This window comes from Crocuta crocuta, unplaced genomic scaffold, assembly GCF_008692635.1.
Source record: "Crocuta crocuta isolate KB4526 unplaced genomic scaffold, BGI_CrCroc_1.0 scaffold83, whole genome shotgun sequence".
Lineage (NCBI taxonomy): Eukaryota > Metazoa > Chordata > Mammalia > Carnivora > Hyaenidae > Crocuta > Crocuta crocuta.
This window is the reverse complement of record NW_027529638.1, coordinates 3706542-3730263: the sequence shown is the minus strand read 5'-3', so window position 1 is coordinate 3730263 and position 23722 is coordinate 3706542. Positions and strand designations below refer to the sequence as shown.

The 23722-nt window shown below is 37.4% G+C and overlaps 1 protein-coding gene across 4 annotated transcripts in view; it reads right to left on the bottom strand.

The window, feature by feature from the left end:
- Positions 1–4832: 4832 nt before the first annotated feature.
- Positions 4833–23722, bottom strand: part of PDLIM5 (PDZ and LIM domain 5) — a 220487-nt gene continuing 201597 nt past the window's right edge. For all 4 annotated transcript variants that reach the window (XM_077762326.1, XM_077762324.1, XM_077762323.1 and 1 more), the window contains 4 exons: positions 15417–15597; positions 12865–12985; positions 9392–9507; positions 4833–8019 (listed from right to left, as the gene is read on the bottom strand). In XM_077762326.1, coding sequence (XP_077618452.1) covers positions 7930–8019; positions 9392–9507; positions 12865–12985; positions 15417–15597 — 508 coding nt within the window. In that variant the 3' untranslated portion in view covers positions 4833–7929. The remainder of the gene's footprint in view (positions 8020–9391; positions 9508–12864; positions 12986–15416; positions 15598–23722) is intronic.

Here is a 23722-nt window from a genome sequence, read left to right as displayed (position 1 = left end):
CCCAGCTATGCTTTAGCGGACTTAACAGTGGTGCCTGCCATTACCAAACAGCAGAGAGATTTTATTTCAATTGAGCAAAAAAAAAAAAAAAAAAAAAACTTGGGCAACCTTGTCAAGATAATTGACCATACGTGCATTTTCTCCCCGAGGCCTCACCTTTTCCACTCTTCACACTCCACACTCACAGCCCGGAACTAACTTCGTCACACAGAGCAGAACTGGGTGCCGGCCATTCTGACTTGCTTTCCAACATCTTATAGGTATTGTTGACCTTTGTGTGCCGAAGTCATTTTAACCGCAGTCCCTACAGCCTTCTCATTTATTTGGAACCACGACCTACACTTCAGACCCACTTTCACTATTCTTGTGCTTCTTTGAAACGTAGCAAAAGCACAAAGAAAATGGCAAATGGTGCATTGCAGAGCGGGCTACCACAGCCCACATACCTTTGAAGAACAGATGGTCCAATTGCAAACCTCCCAAATATTGACATCTGTGTCTCAGGCAAGTGTACAAGCCAGACAGATATAGCTTTTAAGTTTTACATATTTTATCAAAATTAAATAATCCCTAAACCTGTCTCTTACCAATTGTATTTATGAGATTGCCCCTTATTGATTAGAGGGACTCTAAGACAATGTGGATGAAATAGTAAATGTTCTCTCTAATCTAGTAAAAGGAGTCTAAGTGTGAGATCTGCCACTTAATTGCATATTTTTAAAGAATCATTTCTCTGAGTGTTCATTTTCTCATCTCTAGTATTTGGGTTAAAAATGCTTGACTCTCAGTTTCTCCAATTATTAGAATCTTACAGTGAATTAGTGTAACCTGGTATGACGAGTAATATGCCACACCAAGTACAAAATTATATGGCTCAGTCAGTTAAGCGTCTGACTCTTGGTTTCGGCTCAGGTCCTGATCTCACACTTTGTGAGACGAGCCCTGCATCAGGTTCTGCACTGGCAGCATAGAGTCTGCTTTGGATTCTCTCTCTCTCTGCCTCTCTCTCCCCAGTTCTCTCAAAAATAAAATAAACATTTTAAAAAATAATGTTTTACTCTTAACTGTAAGAAATAAAAAAATCCTTTGGTTATATCTTAGTAGACATCCGATAAATCTCTTAAATATTCAGAATTTCCATTGTACTGGGTGTTTAGGGGTAGGCCTTGAAAAACAATCAATGCTACATTATATTTCCTTTGCATATTCAGTTATCAGAACAAAGGACGGAGTGGAGAATTTCTTGTTCAGCAAGAAAATGCAACTCAGGTTGTGGGTAATTAATGGAGGTTTCGATTTAGTCAAGAATGTAAAGTTTTAATTTTGTACCGAGATGTGGCTATTATCAGTTTGTTGACTGTCAGTTCCAAATTCAGCCTTCAGGTCCTCTTCAGGGATAGTGAAGTGGGCTCTTTAAGCATTGCTCCTTCATAGTGAGCAGTGTTAGGCTTCGTCAACTGTCAGCCAAGGAACATTGCAGAAGCCAGGGGCTTCTCTTCCCGGTTCTGAGGGCTGCATGTTGCTTATCCTGGCTCCGGCTGCATGCTTCGTCCATGGTGTGTGTGTGCAGACATCTGGAGGAGCTATGCCCCAGCCGGGCTTCCAGAATGCATGGTCCTTCGGCAACTTCACATCCCGAGCCTGGGCCCAGTGACCACCTTGCTGCCTCGCTCGATGTGGGGACTGTGCACTCTAGGCCATCACAGCCCTCCAGCTCCCTGTGAGCACCCATCCACCAAACCATGGTGAACTAACCTTGGCTTCCCTGCATTCGGGAGGGTTTTGTCATGCTCCCACCAACCTAGGAGCAGCGCTGGCTGCCTTCAGCAACCAGAGAGCTTTTCTGTCATTCAGTGGGCTGCAACCACACTCTCTTCAACAAAATCTGGCCTTCAGCCATGCTGACGGGTGCTCATTGGAAATCTGTTCTTCCTTGGGTCCTCTCTCTTGATCTGGGGATACCACTGGAGTTCTCTCTACCTTTTCAGTTATTCTGTCATAGCTTAATAACTCTTTACGTTAAAGGTCTCCTGCTAAGTTAGGTGTGATTTCAGTCTCCTGATTGGACCCGGTCTGATCCAACAGGTGTGATCAACACACTTTCCCCCAAGCCCTACTTTATACTCTGAACAATCTGTACTATGTTGCTATTGTTAAAGATCATCCAGAACCTCCTTGGATACTGAGGCGTAGGCAAACTCATAGAGTCATGTCACTGATTTACATCTTTTTTGGGGGCAGAAGTCCTGGGTTCACTTTGGTGCCTCTCAACTTGTTTTGGGGGCTCGTTTTCATCTAAATCATTATGGTCCCAGAAAAATTACGAAGCAGCAGTGTAATAATTTAACAGGGCAGAATAAATGAGAGCTTTCAGTTGACAAAGCCAGAATTACTTTAACTTATATTTCAAAGTTCAGACGTGGAAAGCTCCATGGATTTGTCTGTTCTCCATTTCGGTCCACTAAGGAGGCTTGAGACTGTAAGGATTCTCATGCAAACAGGAATAGAGAGAACTTCTGGGGCCAGATGACATCAATATATGGTCACCTAAGCAAAGACTTCTATTTATACAAAAACTAATATTGGTATGATGGGTCACCGGAGTTCAAGTTCCCTTCCTATTTACCAAGGGAAGTTTGGCATATCAGTGACACACGAGGGGGAAAAAAAATCAAAAGACAGTTCTGAAGATATTGTAGTCTCCTAAAATACTTTAAACAAACAATGGTATTTTTTAGTAAGTGCTTAGAATGGCACCAGCTGTGTGTGCTCTACAAGCAGAGAAAAAGAAAGGGTGGGGGGAGAAGAAACAGACCTAAGTATATTTGAACTAAAAAGCAAACGCGACAATTAGAACATGATGAAAAACTAATCTGAAACCCAGTTATTAAACAGAAACTTTGTCCTTTGAAATACAGATGCATTAGAGACCATGTCAATCAACCCATGGACCCGGCACAGAAGTCATTTTCCTTGGGAACTATGTTGCCTGAAGAGAAATTGAAAAACTACACTCTGTGAATTACAAATTGTTTTATTTTTCTCCCCGAGGTCAGCAATCAGTGGTTTTCTGACATGGAAATGCTTTATTCTTCTACACTAAGCAATGGGCTCTGAGCTTTATTGTATGTGATTACACACAGTTACGAGCATGGGGAAAAGAAATGCCTTCTTGGTCAACTTTCATTTACCAGGGCTCCCCCAGTGCCCTGCCATTAGTGCCGATCACTAAACACACCTTGTTTCTCCTCAACTCCGTGTTCAAGGTGTGGAAGCCGCACCTTTCTTATTAATCATTGATGTAATCTCGCCACCTACTCCGGCGGCCTCTAAATCATGGAATAAAGAGTAAACGTTCAGTAATAGAATACCATAGACAAATGGTTTGTTCCAGATTTTCCTCATAAAGCCAACAGTTGAGCGAATCAGACGTTTGCCACGTTAAAAATACCTTTGCGTATCTTCTTAGGAGAATAAACACATAGGCTACTTTTGACTTTCGGAGGGGAAGGGATTCTTTGACAAACTTTCGGGCTGGGCGCTTTCCTGAGTTAAATGCTCTCATTCATAAGCACGACACAAAACTGTATCAGTCTGAGATTTCTGTTGGGTAGCCATGTGTCCTAGCGCCTTTCCTCTTTTAAATTTTAAATACTGCAAAGGAACCGTTTTCCCCGGGAGGCTCCCACCCTTGGGATGAGACCCCCTCTGCGGAATTTTGGCACCCTATTAATTAGCGGTTACGAGTGGGAGCTGCTCTCTCTCAGCAACTCCTATTCTGCCATCAGTCAAGTGCGACTCTGTAATAAATTCCCACGAAGCAAACTATTTCTGGTAATTCTCCCTAATTAACACCAGGCCCGCTAATAATACATCAGTACCTATGTGTTTCTGATATAACCAAGATCTTGTCTGAGAATACTCAAAAAGGGAAACCGCCAACCTAAATTAAGCTTTTGCCGGCCAAAAAGGATTTTATACGTGGTTCTGGAAGAAAACCTTTGATAATCTTATATTGGGGACATTTTGACCAGAAAACACCGAACGATAGGGAGGCTTGTTTCTGGCTTGAGCACTGAATGGGGATTTATTGTGAACACACACTGTTGAGTCCTAAGCCTATAAATCTTGTACTGGATTACTGTTTCTTAACGAAGGAATGACAGATCTCTTATTTTGTTGGTGCATTTTAATGTGCAATGACGTGATTGATAGAAACCAAACAGCAGCTATTAAAATGTCAAATGCAGACTTGATGCCCTTATAAGTTTGGCTTCTGGAGTTTAATATACTGTGAACAAATAGACTTGAATTTGTCTTTTATTTCCAATATACAGCCTAAAACAGAAACATTCCTCTTAACTTTATACACTTGGAAAAAAAATCTTTACTCAAATCAATAAACAAATGAGGAATAGATGAGCCTACCTAGTTATAGAAAAGTTAACTAATGAGATCGGGCTGAGTTAACTGTGAATTAAGGTGCCTTGCTTGATTAAAGCATGAAAATGTTGATGACAACTTCCGGCATTTAAATAGGATATGTGATACAATACAGTGCTTGATAGGGCAGGTTATTACAATAAACGGTTTCAGCAATGAATATTTTTTAAAACAATGGGACTTATTAATTTACAGACATGCATTGTGTACCTGCTACACTCACAGCATAAACGTGGCTCAGAGTAGAATGAATGTGACGCTCTTTTACCATATAAGAGGGATTCTCCTGAGAATCGTGACTTCTCTTCCGATCCTGCGAATCCTATTTTATCCCCATGGTCACTTTAACGGGACCCACGTGCCCCCCACAAAAAGAAAGACCAGGAGAGCTTATTTACTTCACTGCGGCCATTTATTTATTGATTATGTGCACATTAAGGTATAACTATGCTGATTATATTTCTCATGTGGTGTTTAATTAGAAAATGTAGCCAAAAGCAAAACAATACAAACATATACAAACTGAAAAATATAAAGCAACAGAAAATAGAGATTAACAGAAAGGCAAATGATATTTCCAAAAGCCAATACCTTAAAACATCTGGAGGATAAGGATGACAAACTGACGCCACACCTGACCCGTGGAAAATTACTCAGTGTCTTCCCCTCCCTTCTGTCTGAAAAGCTTCTCCTTTCAATGGGGATGGTTAAAAGACTCTATACATCACAAAAACGCTAATACAACATTAGATTCATACTTGCACAAGGGAGAGGAAGGTTATCTTCCAAGAAAGTGGTCCTAATATACTACCCCAAGAAAATGGCACCATGAAAACCTTTTTGTTGTAGATGACTTTTGACTGTAGGTTTCACTAACAATTGGAAGATTTCAACTCTCAGTTCTGTCTTAACACTGTGACCAAATGACCAGCCTTTAGTGTTCGGCTGTACATGCAGCCCAAATCGGCAGGAAATAGTGTGGTGCTGGGAGCATCTGCGGTGGGGCCCTCTCTCGGCCGCCGCTCCACGAGCAACATTCAGCCCTTGGTAGTTTATGAATTGGATGTTATGAATTGGAACCTATCACTAGCGTTTCTGAATCTGGGAAATACAAGTGGGGCATATTTTAGAGTCATATACTGTAATGTTAATCTGTGTGATACTAAGTACAGCATTCCAAAATATACATCAGGAAAGACTACAAGTAAAGACTCTACAGGAAAGAGGTAATACTTAAAAAAAAAAAATGCTACTGATCTGGAATATTTATAATCAGAAAAATAAATATTCAGGGAGCTCACCAGAAGAATAAAGTGCTCTGCCAGTTATTAAAAGATTAATGCTGGTGTGTTGAATATGGCATTCCCCACTGGAAAATACAGAGATTCTTCTGGGTTATAATCAGTATTTATTTCACAGGATTATCTGTTTTAAGAACAGATAAAAAGCTTTGCCACAAAAGAGGACAAAGCACAAAGACAAAATGATAAATTAGGAAGAAGCAATGTTATCCTTTTAGGGACAAAATTTAGAGGAATGCAAAATTATGCTCCATGAATGGTGTGTAGGAAGAAAAGTCGAATAAAAATATCCTTAGTGTAAGATAACTTAGTAAGAAATTCAGGTCAAATAAAAAATTCTTTAGAGGAAATACCTATATGCCATTAACTTTTTCAAATACTATCTTGGCACAGAATCTATAAAAGCAAAACTAAACAACCAAAAAAAAAAAAAAATCTCTACATCAAAACAAAACCACCAATTTATTTTTTATCGTGTAAAGAAAGAGACTGACATTCCGATATGTGACCACGCACATTAGCCAGCATAAACTCTACAGGTGGTTTCAGCAGCAATGAGAAATAACGCACAATTCAGTCCCAGCATTCTATTTCAAAAATAAAACTTCCTGCCTCCCTGCAGATGCAGGGCGAGGAGGTAGGTGGGGGTTCCTACTGGCGAAGCCACTTCATGTCACCCTTCTCATTCTTTTATTCCCAGTTAGCTATTATCTGTATATAATATAAATCTACTAGGCCATAAATTAACAGCTTTCAGGACAGATGCCTTGGAAAGTTCTTAGGGAGGTTAAACAAATATTAGAGCCTAAAACCTCCCTCTATAACAAACACGCACACAATGGAAGTAAAGTCGTTAGTGAGTTATGGGGCAGGGAGGGCTTGGGGTTCTGTCTCAACTTTAAAAGGACCTTGCCCCAGACAAACTGATATTGTACCTTAGTGGGATCGTGGGCTTGCATCCCTTCTGGAAACAAAGAGAAAAACTATCCAATGTCATAATCTGTTATCTACATAATTTTCCCCCCAAATACAAAAAACAAAAAATGAGCCAGTCTGGATAATTCCTCCTGTTTCCCTCCTATATTACCAACCTTTGGGAATAAAAGCTTCCCAAACTTCGTGATCACATTTGGAAGTGGTTCATCTAATATTGAGAGAGCTACTGAAAGCAACAAAACAAAACAAAACATCCTAGATTTTTATCACTTCCCCAAGCCAATCTTTTACTTTTCTAATGTAGAATTAAAATTATTCTGCAAAGAGAATTCTCGAAACTTTATTGGTCAGTAGTACAAATCTGAAACCTATCTAATGGATTTCTTGTCTGAAAGGGGAGGGGATTTTAAAAAATTATGGATACAATAGTCTGATTTACCGTAATTCCTATCCACACTCTCTTCTACTTACTCTCTTAACCTCAGCATGAGGGAAGGGGGTAAAATGGAGTTTGACTAGCATAGGTCATAAACCAATGAATACATAAATAGAAATGGCCATATTTTAATCAAAGGTGAAAATTTTGAAATTTATAAACTATGTGGTGGCTTTTTGGAGGGGGGAAGATGAGAGAGAAACACAACACCTCCTATTGGCGTGGCACATTTTGATAAAAAATCATTGGTCTTTCCTACTGGAATGATCAGCTAGAAGACAAAAAAAGTACATACAGTTTTTTTTAAAAAAAGTGACACATACTACTGATAAAATTGTTTCAACTCCTATTTCCTCTTTTAAAGATAAGCACTATTTTTGAAAAAATACATTTTACTTATTGACAGTGCAAGGAGATTTTCATTGCTTTTTACAGGTTTACTCAGAACTATCTAACAAGGAAAGAAAGTTTAATTATCTCAGCCTAAATGTTAAAGATTTTTATTCTAAAGTTTAATTCTTCACTAATTTATTCTATGATGAATTTAATAGTCAACCAAGAAACTGGCTTTTATAAAAGTTATTTTATGGGCAGAAAATACAGGAAAAAAGTAATCATAAATGCCAAACTGTCTCTTTACTTTACAAAGCCAAACATTTCCTCATAGACTTGGTTTCTAAAGCTGGAATTTATCCCTTCAGGGTCACTATTATTTTTCAAAACTCCTACAAATATTAAATCTAAAAATTAATCAGTAATTCTAATTTTCCTCTTTCTCTTAAAATTTCTTCTCCCCCCCTGAACTGTTGACTTTCAAAAATTCAGAGAATGAGCATGTTTCTTGCAAAGTGGCTTGTCCTTCTTGGAGAAAAAGGTCTGACCTTCCAAACTTTCACAACATACCTGAAAAAGAAGCATTATTTAAAAGAATATCATTATTTTATCAAATATGCCTAAGAAGGGAAAAATGATTTTTCACTCACTGGATAAGACTTCAGTTGGTTGTATTAGACATTCTGATATTTAACAACCACTATGATATTTTATGTCATCTTTCAAAAGCAATGAAGAATAACTTTTTTTCTGGAATGCATTCTAATTTATTTAAATCAGTGATCACTATTTCTATTATGAGTGAAGTATTTGGCCCTAATGGAAAAATGAACACATAAAGAGGTCTCATTAAATAGAAGTTCTCTTCCCAGATTCTAATCGATGTCTCCTGTTGTAAGGAACCAGAAGACTCAAAACAAGAACAAATACAATTGCTTTGCCAGATATTCCCGAGCCCCCAGACACAGAACACCTGAGAATTATTTTTAATTCATTTCTTTGTTCCTTATAGTAAAAACCCTGGTCAACATCTGGCTACCGGAGGATTATACAGTCTGTTAACTATCTGCATTTACACTTCTTGTCTTTCCTATTGCCTTTGGGTAGTGTAATAGTCTTGAGCATCTCTACCAGAAAATAGGAGCAGGCGAATGTGCTACTAGCTGTAGCATTTTATAGGTACCATGAAGTCTGCGAGAGGGAGGAGGTAAACAAGACCAGTGGTAATGTTTGGGGAAATCCTTCGATTTCAAATAACATTACTTTTTTTCCCTTCATACAATGGGTATTGAAAACTAGTAGGTATAGTAAATCTAAGAAAAAAAAATCTGAACAGAATATCTTTATTGGATATTTACTTTCTAAATTAAAAAGTCTTAGGGTAATATAAATCTCTAAATCTATCTTCGCCATTAAAAATAAAATAAAAAATATTAAAATATCAAATGAAATAGGTAAGTATATCACTTCATCTTTATTATAGTCTCAAAAAGAAAAAAAAATGATTCATGGACTATTGCTAAGGAAGGAAGCGAATCAACATATAGTTTGCTTCCATGCTTAATTCAACAATAGATATTTTTAGAATTGTTTGTTTCTATTTCAAGTACTCATGTTTCCCAAAATTGCTAAGAACACTCCAATAAAATAGTTTTTAAAAAATGCCAAGGTCTCCTACTGTTTTAAGAAACCTATAGCTTTTCCTTATAAACATAAATTAAAAATAGGACTTTCTCCAAAGGGGTAAGCATCTTGTTCTGTGTCAAGTAATTTAAAAAAAAAAAAAAGCCAAAAATTTTAATGAACAACTTTCAAAATCACTATAAAAATATTTTTAAGTGTGAAGGATTGAAAAGACAGAAGACCTGTTATTTCCAGTTGGTGCTTAGGCTAAAACTGGCCATACTGTGCTCTTCTCACTTGGAAGTAAGAGCTTACTTACTGAGCATACAAAGCAAGTGTCGTGCCAGGTAGAGCCCAGGGCTTCCAGGAACATGTCTCCGGCCTCTATGGGAAATTCACATCCACGGCATATGGTACCAAAAAGGGCATAATAATCTGTATTGGGGTGGTGGGTGGGTGGGAGACATAATTGAAACATGACAAAGCTTTAGAATAATAATGCCTAGAAAGCAGCAACAAAATTGGAATTAAATGAGAAGATAAAGATAAAGCAACCAGTAACTAGAAAATTTTCAGAGGGCGTGTTTTGGCCTGAGGTATATGCGTAGCACGGTTTAGGTCACTTGGGGGGTAAATGTTACCTATTTATATAACTTAACGTCCTTTATTCTATTTCTCCCCATAATACTTCTCACTTATCTCCAGCTATGTATAAGGACAACTCTGTTCTCTGATAAGTTATCAATAGACATGGCTGTGTTAACAAAAGACAACTTCCAAAAACTAGCAACAATACCACTAAAAAACATAAATCAAGAAGAAATAGCTGATGTCAGCACATTTCCTAGAGGATATAACTTGGAAGGAAAGAAAAAAAAAGTCACAAGGAACTTCCACCAATAAGTGCCTGGACTGAGGTTCTAGCCGGACCGCATCGTAACTGTATTAGCCACTATTTCTTTTGCTGCAATTTCCTTTCAATTGTATGACTTCATGCTGAAAATCCTTAGCCAGAGAACACCATTTACTTGACACAGATTACAGTTATAAGATACCAGTAAGATTTTCTTCTGAAGAAAGCAGGTTTTGTTTTTTTTAACATTTATTTATTTTTGAGAGACAGAGCATGAGCAGGGGAGGGACAGAGAGAGAGGGACACACAGTATGGGAAGCAGGCTCCAGGCTCTGAGCTGTCAGCAGAGCCCGATGCGGGGCTCAAACCCACAAAATGTGAGATCATGACCTGAGCCGAAGTCGGACGCTCAACCGACTGAGCCACCCAGGCGCCCCCTGAAGAAAGCAGTTTTGATAAGATGTTTCTTTATTATTACTAAATTAGAACTTAATGGCATTATTCACTTATGCAGCCACTCTCACTGCTTGTGTTTACTCCAACCTGGGCTGGGGCAGAAAGTAAACTATCATTTCCAACTTGATTTACCTTTCTTAAGGTAAGTAATAATAATATAATATTAAAATAATAATATAATACTAGTCAATATTCCTTAGCATCATCTGCTCAACACCTATCCGCTGAGTCCTATGTACCAGTCATCGTTCTAGGCACTGATGGGTGGTACTGTGGTGAAGAAGACAGATGTGGCTTCTCTCTTTACGGTGATTATATTCTCACTGGGAGCAGGATGTTGTCATTTATTGTATTTTTCAAATAAGTGATAATAAATAATTTCAGATTGTGTAAAGTACCATGAAGAAAATAACCCTGTGATACAGAATAGTTAGAGGAGGTATGTAACACTCCATTAAATAGGTAGGTTAGGAAAGGCNGAGAAATCACCACAGAAAAGCTGTGGAAGAACATATCGGTTAGAAGAAACAGCAAGTACAAAGGCCCTGAGGCAGGACCTTAGCATGTTCAGCAAAGCAAAGCATGTCTGTATGCCTGACAGAGGGTAAAGTGGTAGAAGACAAGGTTGGCAAAGCAGGCCTACCAAGGAGTATATGTTTACTCAAGTGGAAGCCAAGAAAGGTATTGAGCATAATCTAATTCACATTGAAACAAATATTATCATAACTTCTATTTAAGGGTTGGAGAAAGAAGATGGATCATTTTAGTTGGTGATTAGAGCATTTCAGGCGGCAAAGGGTGAGTTGGATTCGGTTGTGACCACTGAGGTGAAGAGAAATGAACGATTTATATACACTGAGGGTACCTGCTAGAATTTACTAATTACATTGGATATGAAGAGAGTAAGGGAAAGAGCAGAATCTTAGATTTTGGGATAGTGGTCAGTGGGGCATTTATTGAAACAGGAAAGGCTGAGCTAATAACAAGTGTTGGAGGTTAGTAAAAATACAAGAATAGAACACCTTGATTAGAAGTGACATTTAAATAAATCTTCAAAAATATTTTTCCCTTTCTAGAAGCAATTTGGGGTTTTAAAAAATCTGACTTCTTAGACTACATTAAATGTGATATTAAGGCAAGATAGTTGCATACATATTTAGCTGGATAGGGACTATTTGCCAGTTAGTCAAAATGTCTTGCTAAACTTAATTTTAAAACAAAGAAACAACCTCCTCTTTCTTCAGAAGAATTAAGTGAAATTACAAAATGTGAAATATTCTGATTGAATCACATAGCAGCTTATAGCCATCCTGTCGCCGAAAAGCCCAGGGATGAGACAATTCACTGGAATTTCCATAGAGCTTCCTGGTGGATAGTCTGGCATAGATCTAGACTGGTCCTAGCTAGGAGCTGAAAGGAGTAAGTGAGCAATAAAAGGTCAAGTGATGCTGACTAGACTCAAATTAGAAGTTGACCGCTCATGGGGCGCCTGGGTGGCTTAGTCGGTTAAGCGTCTGACTTTTGCTTAGGTCATGATCTTGCGGTTCGTGGGTTCGAGCCCCGCGTCGGGCGCTGTGCTGCCAGCTCAAAGCCTGGAGCCTGTTTCAGAGTTTGTGACTCCCTCTCTCTCTGACCCTCCCCTGCTCACGCTCTCTCTCTCTCGCTCTCCTAGAAATAAATAAAAAACATTAAAAAAAAAATGTTGACCGCTCCTTTAACTTAACCAGTGTACAATATTCCCTTCCTCCAGCACCACACTTTGAAAAATTTCAAGGCAGATCAACAATAAAACTCCAAAGTGGAAATGCACTGGTAATGTATGCAGGCATGAAAAAGGGAAGATATTTTATTTTTTGAAACGTATGTGTGGTACTAACATCTAAGAGTAATATTAATAAACAAGTGTTATAGAAGCTCACTTACAGACTTTGGGAAAGAAAAGCACGTGTTCAGAGCTCAGGTAATAAGACAAATGTAGCCAACTGATCCTTAGAGTCCAGTTTATGAAAAATAATTTTACTAAGGGAGCAATACAAGCCCTCCCATTCAGTAAGAGTAACAAAGGACATCCAATGTATTTTCAAGGCAGTTGCCTTAAAGAGCAATTCAATATCATGTTCAATAGCTGAACACTTCTCATGTTTGTAACCGCCCAAAATTCACCATTAGACTGTTGAGAGGTGGCTTCAAGCTACACAGTGTGGTAGAATTCATACCCATAAACTAGGGATTCAAGTAAAATATTTTTCTACTAGATAATGCTTACAAGCTCATTTCTCTTAATGAAGTTGGAAATATGTTTTGAAAAAATCACATAAAAATTTTACATAGTTTTTTTTGCTATATATTTAGAGTAACATTAAATGCCCCTAAAACAACTCAAATTTCCTTTAAACTTTGCCCCTTATTTCCTTTAAACTTTGTAGTAACATAAGGGTTAAGTTTATTCAAAAGTCAAGAAACTAATGGCTTCAGGATCTTACCAGTCTCACAGTATGGTTCACCATCCTCCAAATGAAAAACATTATTACGAATGGGTTTTCCACAGGCCACACATACAAAACAGGAAACGTGCCAAGTTTGTTTCAAAGCATTGATGACTTCCTGTTATAGAAAAGCAACTGGATATAAGAAAGATGGCTATACACAGAGGCTTACTCTACTCGTTGTACCAACATAGTCCTTTTACATTGACTCAAAGTAGGCACACGCTTTGTCTTTACCATCAGCTCTTCCTCTAAAGACAGACTCACAAATGGCCTAAACTGATACACTATATAATACGTGTGTTTTCCACAAATACACATCAATAAACTTATTTAAATAATGACTGTTCTGTTACTTAAACATTATACATGGGGTGAATAAAGTAAGCATTTCCTAAGTGCTTGCTACAATACATTCTGCTTTCTCTCAAAAGGTGTCAGGGAATATTAACTTACAAAGGTTTCATACTATTATCTTGAAAATGTCATGCACGAAGGGCAAAACACTTAAAAATTAAACAAACCTATGCTTTGGTGCATTATAGGAACAATAACATAATCAGTGTAATCCAATCAATTTAACACATGTTTAGGGTTCTGGAAATCAGCTGTGACTACACTAAGCACACATTCAAATGAGCATCTAAAATTTGAACCATAAAGTATGGATTCTCGTCAACAATGACCCTATGATTAAAAATACCAAGTATCAAAGACTTGGGCCAGATTTTAATTAGTAAGAGAAGTCTTAAGAAGCTGGTTTTGAAAGGAATCATTTCTTTGCATTGAGAGAGATGGAGCCATTAAACATTATTTTTGAAGATTAGTTAATAAAATGGGAATTTACTCCTTCCATAATATTTATCACAAAAAAAGAGGATGTTACACATAAAATATGGTTACAATTTTGTAAATGAATTACTTACAAAGAGAAAACTGGAAGAAAATACATCCTAAGTTTTCAGGAATTATCTGGGATGGGTAAATATATAGGTCATTTTAATATTCTTCTTTACATTTTTTTTGTAGTTTCTAATTGTTGTAGAGCGAAGCATTTTTTTATGATAAAAAATTATCAAAGTACAATGATACAGAGTAAATTATTAGCCATAGAAAATGAGACAGTTCATTAGTGACAGGGAATGGGAAGAAATGGCAGTTATTGAGATCCAAGAAGATGACCATGAACATGTACAACAAATGTACACTGAACCAAATCATTTCTCAAGGCTCTTAGCATTTATTTCCCTTTCTATCCTTGAGACAGATTCCTATTCCTTTGAACCGGCAATAGAACAACTAAAACACAATCCAGAGATCTGTCCCTGTAGTCAAGTTCCAGCCCATCTCTAAGCCGATGAGGGTAAGATTTCCATTTCCTAACTTCATCTGGCTCTAAGACTGTTACCTGACTTTGTATTATTAATTATTCTAGAATCTGTAGACTGTATTCATATACTGAAACAGTATTAACATATATTCCACTTATTATTTGTCATTTGGGAAGGTATAGCCTGAATCATGCTACTCCTTTGTTCCCAATATATTGTACGAATTAATAATATAGAAACATTTCATGTGGTATATTTACAATTTAAAGTGTCCTCAAAGTTTTAGACCCATTTAAAGTAATATATAATTGATGTAATATGAAATTCAAACTAGTCAATAATTCTTACTAATTTTTCTCTCAACTGTTATGAATGAAAGTTTCATTATATTTTTATAAAGAGAATAGCAGAATTCAGCAATGCCATCTCCATCTTTTGCATTAGTTTAATTGAGTTTCGTATGGGATCAGACACCTTGGCTACTTCTAAAATAAAATTCCAATTCCTGGTCACCCATAGGAAATGACTGACCCTTTCTTTGTAAATTGCACACTGAGTATTCCCGAGCAGGAAATTCATTTATTCATCATTATTTATTATGTACCTGACTCCTCCATTACTCCCTTTTTGAAAAGGAAAAAAAACAACAACCCAAAACAGTGGTTAGATTATTTTTCTATCACATGTCTACTCTCATAGGTTATATTTTTAAACATTATATGCATTTAAGAAAAATAGATTATTTATAGGCTTCATGTTTTATATATTTCATGAGATCTGTGCCCTGTGCTTGAACCCTGACAAATGAGGAAATGCTGGTCTTATAAAAGCTATGGAATTTAATTTAAAACAGTGAAGGTGTCAGTTCTGAGAACTCTGATGTGTGTGGTCCTGTGCGACCTCTTCATTCCTGAGCAAACAGGGTCCTGTTGAGGTAGCACACCCACAGTAAATTATTTTTTCCCCACAGTGGCTAGACTTTCACCAGACAAGCGAGCTCTCAGTAAGACAAAACCAAAGACAACTTAACCCCACGAGTCCGATATACTTCTACAGAGGTCTATTTAGTTTTGCTTTACAATAATAAACAGCGATGAAAACACAGAGGGGATCAAGCAAGAAGAAAATAAAAAGGAAAATTGATGTAAGGGTTTCAAAACAAAAAAATCATTGTGCTTTAAAGCTCACTCAGAATAAACACAGGTTTCTGATACTCACTCCAAGGATCTTCCTTTGGCATCGACCACATTCAGGAGCAAAGAATTTCTCATAGCACAGCTCACAATACAGGGCTCCCTTTTCCTCTACAAATCCAATGTAGGCCATTGTATTTTTGCAGTGAGCACAGTTAAATTCTTCTGGGTGCCAAGATTTCCCCAGTGCCACTAAGAATGGTCCCCTGCCAGAAGAAAAGAGATCAAGTTGGCTTGGGAATAAAAGTTTCTAAAGTTAGGTTGGACAGAACCTCTTTTATGCAATGTCCAAACAATTAAATACTTGCTCAATTATCCTTCTCAAGGGCTGAAACCATGGGTGCAGTAAATTTACATAGGAACTCTCTGAACATTTATGTGAAGAGAATAAGGGGGAGGAGTAGAAAGCACTTAAGGGATTCCTTCAACAAAGGCCAATTCCCCCACTTTTTTTCACCTTTAACAGATTTGGGGTTTATGGTTTTTGAGTGGCAATGAGTGGGTCTGTCTGCATCATGATTATGATTGAGAATGAGGATGTTAACTCTGATATAAAATGATGTAACCAGGAAAAAAATACATGGTTTAGGCAGAGATGGACCTTGACATTTCTATAAAATAAAAAAAGAAGAGAAATCTCAATTTGGTAAAGTTAAGAATCTTAAAAATAGCATTATTACCTGAGAAAACACTGCAGTCAATTTCTGTTCCCCCACATTGTTTCATATACTTATTTTTCAACTCTACCAAACATATCAAATGTTTATGACCCCTCCAAATAGACTATGGAAACTGTCAACTGGATATTAGAGACTGTTTTGAAGCTACTTAGGAAGGTTTTATTTAATTAAAACATGACTGATTTTTAATGCACATTTGTATCAAGGTAACAAATGTTTGTAAAGAGATTTTTTTCCATTAAATACTATATAGTCATGAAATGATAAGATGGGTTTGGTTTCCTTGACAGGAATCCATTATGAAGCCTTATCTAGTCATGAAGCCTGCAGAGATGAACCATTCTAGCCTCTGCAACGTACTTTTCAGTAGCTCCATCACACTAATTTTTATTCACAGAGTGGCTTTACCTCCAAGGCACTTTTACACTTATCTAATTTGTCCATGCAACATTCCTGTGAGATAGACCAGGGCAGTTATTACACACTCAGTTTAACAGATGGAGAAGCTGAGATACAAAATGTTCAGAAGATATGACAAACATCCTAAAATCACTGACGGAGTGAAGGCCAGGAGCCGAATTTCCTGATTTCTAGCAAACTGCTGTAGTCACCTGAATATTCTGCTTTTCATCTCATTACCTCAATTATCATCACCGAGTGACCACAGGGTTCATTGCCAGTGAACATGGATACCTAGCTTCTAGGCAGAGTATTAATAGGAAAAGTCACGGTAACGACCATCACAAAATCGAAGCATTCTTCAGCCTTTTAACAATAACATAAACCTTAGTATTCAGTAACTCTTTCCCATTGGGAAATTCTGTGCAAATACGTTGATAAGTTTACTCAGAACCAGCACCTGATTCTCTAAGAGTCAAAAAAGTAAAAAGGCTCTTTGATGAATGATAGAAATGTGTTCTGTGAGGTATAAGAGGGTATTTTCTAGCCTCATATTTTTGTTAATAACATGACGCCACCACTTTTATCAGTTGGTGCATGCAGTTCTCCTTGGCATTTGAGACAAATAGTTTATTATTATGTTTATAAGCTTTAGGGCACCAGAGTTTTGTTATCACTAACAAGGAATGTCTTTGTTAACTAGTTCCTGCCAGAAAAAGAAAGGGCTATAGATCTCTTATTCTGTAACCAAATATGTTACTTTGGGTAGATTGTCCCTCAATTTTTAGCTGGAAAATACATTAACGGTCCTAACCAACAATATCCTTACTCTCATTTTCTCAGTATATATTCAAAGATAAACCAAGGAGTCACAATGTCAAAGCTAGACAAAGTTTCATGAGTGCACTGAGCTTTTCCACCGAGTGGGTATCTGGTTATATAAGCTTGAAAAATCTGCCAGGTTCAATGTGCTGTGACCATAACAGAGTATGGTAGAACTCTGCTAACATCTTCTTGGACACTAAAGCAGATTCCAAAGAATTTGTTAGGCTGAATTTTTTTTTTTTTTTTTTTTTTGAGGGCACATCTTCAGCTCCTGTATAGGCTGGATGGCCCCTGAAGTCCTGTATCTTTATTCAGCTTTCCAGTTTGCAAAAGAAGTCAATCTAATCAAACTCCATATTCTATATGGATGCACTTTTTTCTCCACAAACACGGCTGTCAGTGCCAGCAAATATTTAACAAAATTCATCTGAGGAAAAAAAGTCATTTAAGAAAAAGTGATTGAGGAACACGCAATCCATTTTTAGATTTCCTAAAATATGTGTTGAAATCAAGTCAGACCAGCAGAGAAGGGCACTCTGCAAAGCATAGCACACTGGGCCTGACCCATTCCACAGAATGACTCCTTTAATGACTGGTGCTCAGTGTGACACCATCAGTCTGCACTGACACTTGTCCTGGGAAATGGCTCTGTGACAGTCACCCTTGCTCTTCTTCTAACTAAGCTGCTGTTGACAGTGTTACCTGCTGGATCACACAGGGTCATTTTCACATGGACTCTCTGGAGAAAGTCCTTTCAGGTTTTTTTTAACAGAACAGTTTTGGTTCTTCTGAGCAATGGGTTTTTTACTCATCATGTAGCAAATTTAAAAATTAACTTTCTTTTTCTTGTTGACCATTAAAAGGCTTAAATCCAAATTTAGTCTAACCCTAAGCAAGTATGTAAGATCATGACTATAGGTTTTGTCAAGTCTCAATGAGCAAATTTTTGACCAGTCTTCCTTTTTAATGGTCCCATTCATAATTTTCATTCTTCTTTTGCTTCCTTTTGTAATTTAGAAGATTTTCTTATATTTCATGTATTCTTTAAAATGTTTTTAAAAGGTTTATAGAATAGTGCCTAGTACAAATAAATTAATTAAATTCATTAAAACTATCATCCATTGAGGGACACCTGGGTTGCTCAGTCGGTTGAACATCTGACTTCGGCTCAGGTCATGATTTCATAGCTCGTGGGTTTGAGCCCCGCGTCAGGGTGTATGCTGGCAGCTCAGAGCCTGGAGCCTGCTTCGGATTCTGTGCCTGCCCCCGCCCTCTGTCCCTTCCCTTCTCTCTCAAAAATGAACATTAAAAATATTTTTTAAAAACCTACCTGATTGAAAGAATAATTTTAGTTTCTTACAAATCTGAATAGTGAAATGTCTTTAACAACAGTAATGAAACTCCCCCTGCATCTTTAAAAACTGAACGGAAAATAAGCTTTGCTCTTGCCAGAGCTCATTTCTTAAATATGCTCAGTGTGGTACTAGCCCAATTGGATATTCCCTGGCCTGGCTGAAAGAGCACCTTTTCCATCATGTCCTTGAAGTCATGTATAGATGAAACAATAAAATCTCTTATATATAACAGAGTACTCTCTTTTCTGTGTTGTCAGAGACTAATTTAACAAATTCATTAACACAGGATTCACACTGAAGAAGTTCTTCTTGTTCCAGGTAGATTGGGTTTCCATCTGTGACCCGGACGACAGCAAAGTGGAATTAAGGTAACAGCAAAGTGGAATTAAGTATGCAGCTACCACTCTTCGGGTCCTCCACCGAACTGCCTTTCCCAAACACCCCTGACTGACAAAGGAGGAGACAGGAAAGAGTTCAAGCACTGACTGTCTGACAAAGGAGAGTTAACCTAACTCATGAAACTTTTTACCCTATGTATCGTCTATGAGACTTACAACAAAAAGAAAAAGAGAGAGAGAGAGAGAGAAAGGAAGATGGGGAAAAATGTCAAAAGGAACAGGAAAAGAAAAGCTTACATGGTGAGAGGTGAAGGGGGTTGCAAATTTCAACAGGAATAACCTAACAGGGATTCATTCAGCTTCAAAATCAAGTGCTTCCTTCTTGACTCTCTTGTAATTTAATTCGAACAATAACTCTCAGTGATAGATATTAGCTCTATAAATAGATGAAGAAAATATGAGAAGCTACCTAACATTCCTAAGATCATGTGGGTGATGAACTATAAAGGTGGAATTCTAAGGCCCAGCTACTGGAGATTAGAAATCATACTTGACCCAAAGTTACTGCTTCAGTAGAAGTTAAAAAAAAAAGAAAAAAGAAAAAAAGAAAAAGCTAAGAAAATCAAAAGAAGTTAATCAACAACAGTTAAAAACAAAGCCACATGAGGGGCACCTCGGTGGCTTAGTCGGTTAAGGGTCCGACTTCAGCTCAGGTCAGGATCTTACAGTTTGTGAGTTTGAGCCCCGCACCGGGCTCTGTCCTGACAGCTCGGAGCCTAGAGCCTGCTTCAGATTTTGTGTCTCATTCTTTCTCTCCCTGCCTCTCCCCAACTTGTGGTCTCTCTCTGTCTCTCAAAAATAAAGTAAAAAAAAAAAAGTAAAAAATAACAACAACAAAGCCACATGAAAAAACAACTTGTGCTCAAAGATACAAATGGCACATGATAGTCAATTAGGTATAATAATAAAAATGTATAAACCGATTTTATGTCATTAATACGGTCAAATTTTGGAAAGGGCTTAGTATGAGCAAGGAGTCCAAGAACAACAGAACCNTGGGAAAAAAAACCCCCCCCCCCCCCCCCAACAGTCACAAATACAAAGACACACACAGGAAGAGTAAAAGAGAATGAAACACGGACATGACAGTGAAATACACTACCTTTTAAGGCTTAACAGTACTCAAAATTAGCAATATTAACAATCTTTCCTAAAATTTACAAGTGCTGCATTTTTGACACCCTTAATTCTTCCTTTCCAGTAAACTGTGCCCAAACTTTCCAATTTGGAGCATTAAATAATATATTTCTATTTTTATTGAGTATCATCTTTAATTTGTAAGTCCTTTAAAATACTGCTTTTAAAAGGTTGTGAGGCCAACTATCGCTTTTTATTTTAAAGACATAAATGACTCACTGCCCAAGAATAAATGCACAGGTAAAACGAGCCTGAACATAACAGTGAATTAAAAAGGACAAGTTCTAAAAAAGGTAATATTAACCGATAATTCTTTAAGTCTATTGGAGACAATTATACTCAATTATTTATATTGGTTATTATAAAATTCACGAAGAAGGGAAAAGTGATTTTATGTGTAAGACAAGTGAGGTACAAATTCAACTTGGAGAAACTGTTATCATACATTCCTCCAAATATTTTTTAAAAGTTCATTAACTGAACAAATATTTCCTAAATGCAATGATATGTGCCAGACACTTCTCTAGGAGCAGAAAATGTGGCAGGAAACAAAGCCAGGAAAGGCCCTGCTCACACGGAACTTCCATTCTAGCATGGGGACAAAACAACAAATAATGTTTTTTAAAAAAAGTTAGATTTTAAGTGCTGAGGAGGACAACGAAGCAGGGAGGGAAGATAGGGAGACTGTATATATGGAGGGGGCAGATTAAACACGTGGCCAGGGACAACCTGATATTTTAGTGAAGACCTGACTGAGGCAAAGGTGAACCATGCAAATATCCAGGGCAAGAGAATCCAGGCAAAGGTAACGCCAAGTGCACGGGGCCTGATGAAGAGGCGCAGGGGGTCTGAGAAACAGCAAGAAGGCCAGTGTGCCTTGAGGAGAGGAAATAAGGGGGAAATTACCAAGTAAGAAGGACAGAGAGGTAATGAGGTGGCAGTGAGGTCGGAGTGACTATGTAAGGGCCTTTAGGTCGCTGTAAGGATTTTGCCAACTACCAACCATTATGGGGTTTCCAGCAAAAGAGTAACATGATCTGATTTATATTTTATCAGGATTACTCTAGCTACTGTGTTGAGAACAGGCAGGTAAAGGTCAAGAGCAAAAGCAGAAAGATACTAGTTGGAAAACAACTTCATTATCCCAGGTGAGAAATAACCGTGGCTTGGATTAGGGCATTAGTAATAGTATAGACAGTAAGAAAAGTTCAGATTCTGGGTATATTTAAAAGTTAGAGTTAAAAGGATGTGCTGATAGATCACGTGAGGTCTGGGGAATTGAGAAAACAGAGCTACCACAAACCAAGAAGACCAAGACAGGGTGAGGAGATAGCATGGTAGGCAGAATTCTAATATGGCCCCCAAGATACCACCCTTCTGGTGTACATGGCCTATACGATCCCCTCCTTCAGAGTGTGGGCGGAACTTGTGAATATGATGGAACATCACTCATGTGACTAGTTTATTTTATTTGGCAAAAAGGATTATGCGATGTCATGTGAGTTCCCTAATCAGTTGACATAGAGTTCATCAGAGATTGTTTAGAAGCATGTTAATTTCCACGTATTTGTGAATTTCCCCAATTTTCTTCTGTTACATATTTCTAATTTCACTCCATTCTGATAGAGAACATACTTTGTATGACCATTAGTCCTTTAACAGGTATTGAAACTTGTTTTATGGTTTAGCACATATGGTCTATCCTAGAGAATGTTCCATGTGTGCTTGAAAATTTGTACTCCTGTCCCACTAGTTGAACAGTTAGTTCCATGTTATATACACATAGGAATATTGTGCACAGTGTACCAGTGAAAACCTCGAACCCTAATTTATTATACACACAAAAACTTTGACTAGTTACTAAATTCCAATGTAACAAACAATTTGACTTGTAAAGGGCAAAAGCTGGGCCTTGGAAAAATAAATTTAAGCATTAAGGATATTCTATAGATGTCTATTAAGTCTAGTTGTAGTGATGTCCAAGGCTTCTTGCTTTCTGTCCAGTTGTTATACCCATTATTGAAACTGGGGTACTGAAGTTTCCAGCTATTATTGTTGAATTGTCTATATTGCTCCCATCTATTCTGCCAGTTTTTGCTTCATGTATTTTGGGACTCTGTTATTAGGTGAATATGTATTTATAATTGTTGTTACCTTCTTAATAGATTTAATTTTTTATCATTATAAAATGTCTTCCTTTTCTCTTTCAACACCTTTTTTCTTAATGGCTGTTTTATCTAACATTAGTATATAAAGTCACTCCAGTGGTCTTTTGGTTATAAAGTCTGCATGGTGTATCTTTTTGTACACTTTTATTTTCAATCTCTTGGTATCTTTTAGGGCAAAGTGTGTTTGTTATAGGCAGCATGTAACCAGATCATGATTTTATCTATTCTACAATTCTTTTAATTAGAGTGTTTAATCTATTTACATTTAATGTGTAATTTCTGATAAGTTAGGAGTTATGAGTGCCATTTTATTTTTTTCTAGATATCCTACATCTTGGTTGCCTTTCCTACATAAAAGAGTAAAAGAGGAATTAAGGTCATCAGCAGACAGCTAATGGGAAATAAGTTATTACAGGCTTAAGGAGAAAAAAGAAGACATGAAATGGCTTTCTGGGAGAATGGAAAAGTAAACATACTAGAGAAATACAGAAGATTTTTGTCACTATTAAGAACATAGCTGAAGGGTACTTGGATGGCTCAGTCAGTTGAGCACCTGACTCTTGATTTCAGCTCAGGTCATGATCCCAGAGTGGTGGTTATCAAGCCCCGCATGGAGCTCTGCTCTGAGCATGGAGCCTGCTTGAGAGTCTCAGTCTCTCTCTCTGTCCTCCCCTTTCTGTTCTCTCTTTCTAAAATAAACTTTAAAGTTTTTTAAAAACCACATCTGAGATTAATAGTCCTGAATTTAAAGTGTCACTGGTTAGTATGGTTAGGTTAGAATGGGTTTCCTTCCAGTCACATCCACCTTCACGCGCCGGCACAGAGTAAACCAATAGTTAATTTTATCCAGCCTAGTGGTTTAAGTTAACTGAATATGATGAAGTGAGAGATGGGCAAAGGAATTGAGGATGTATGCAAGGGATACTGATGAATGAGTGTCTACAGAATTCAGACTGAATAAGAAGGGCAGTAAGGGTATCAGGACCCAAGGGACAGTGAGAAGGTATTTGAAACAATGGATTAGAAGTTGCTGGGAGGCAGGGAGTGGTCAAAGGATTGCTAGAATTGAGGTAACAGGAAGAGAGTGGAAATATAGGCTGTCATTCTTGAGTTAGGTGCTTAGAAATGAGATTATGGAGGAAATGTAGTTAATGGTAGAGGAAATGACTGAAAACTGGTGACTGAAGTTAACTAGAGGGATCACTAAAGTAGAGGATGTCAGAGAATTGAGAGACCTGGATATTAAAAGGATCATACAGATAATGAAATCACCAACATGGATTTCCATGATTAATATATTTTCATGAGGTAAAATTAATTTTTCAGTTTTACAGCTGTGACAATTTGGAACCTTTTGGATATCTCATGA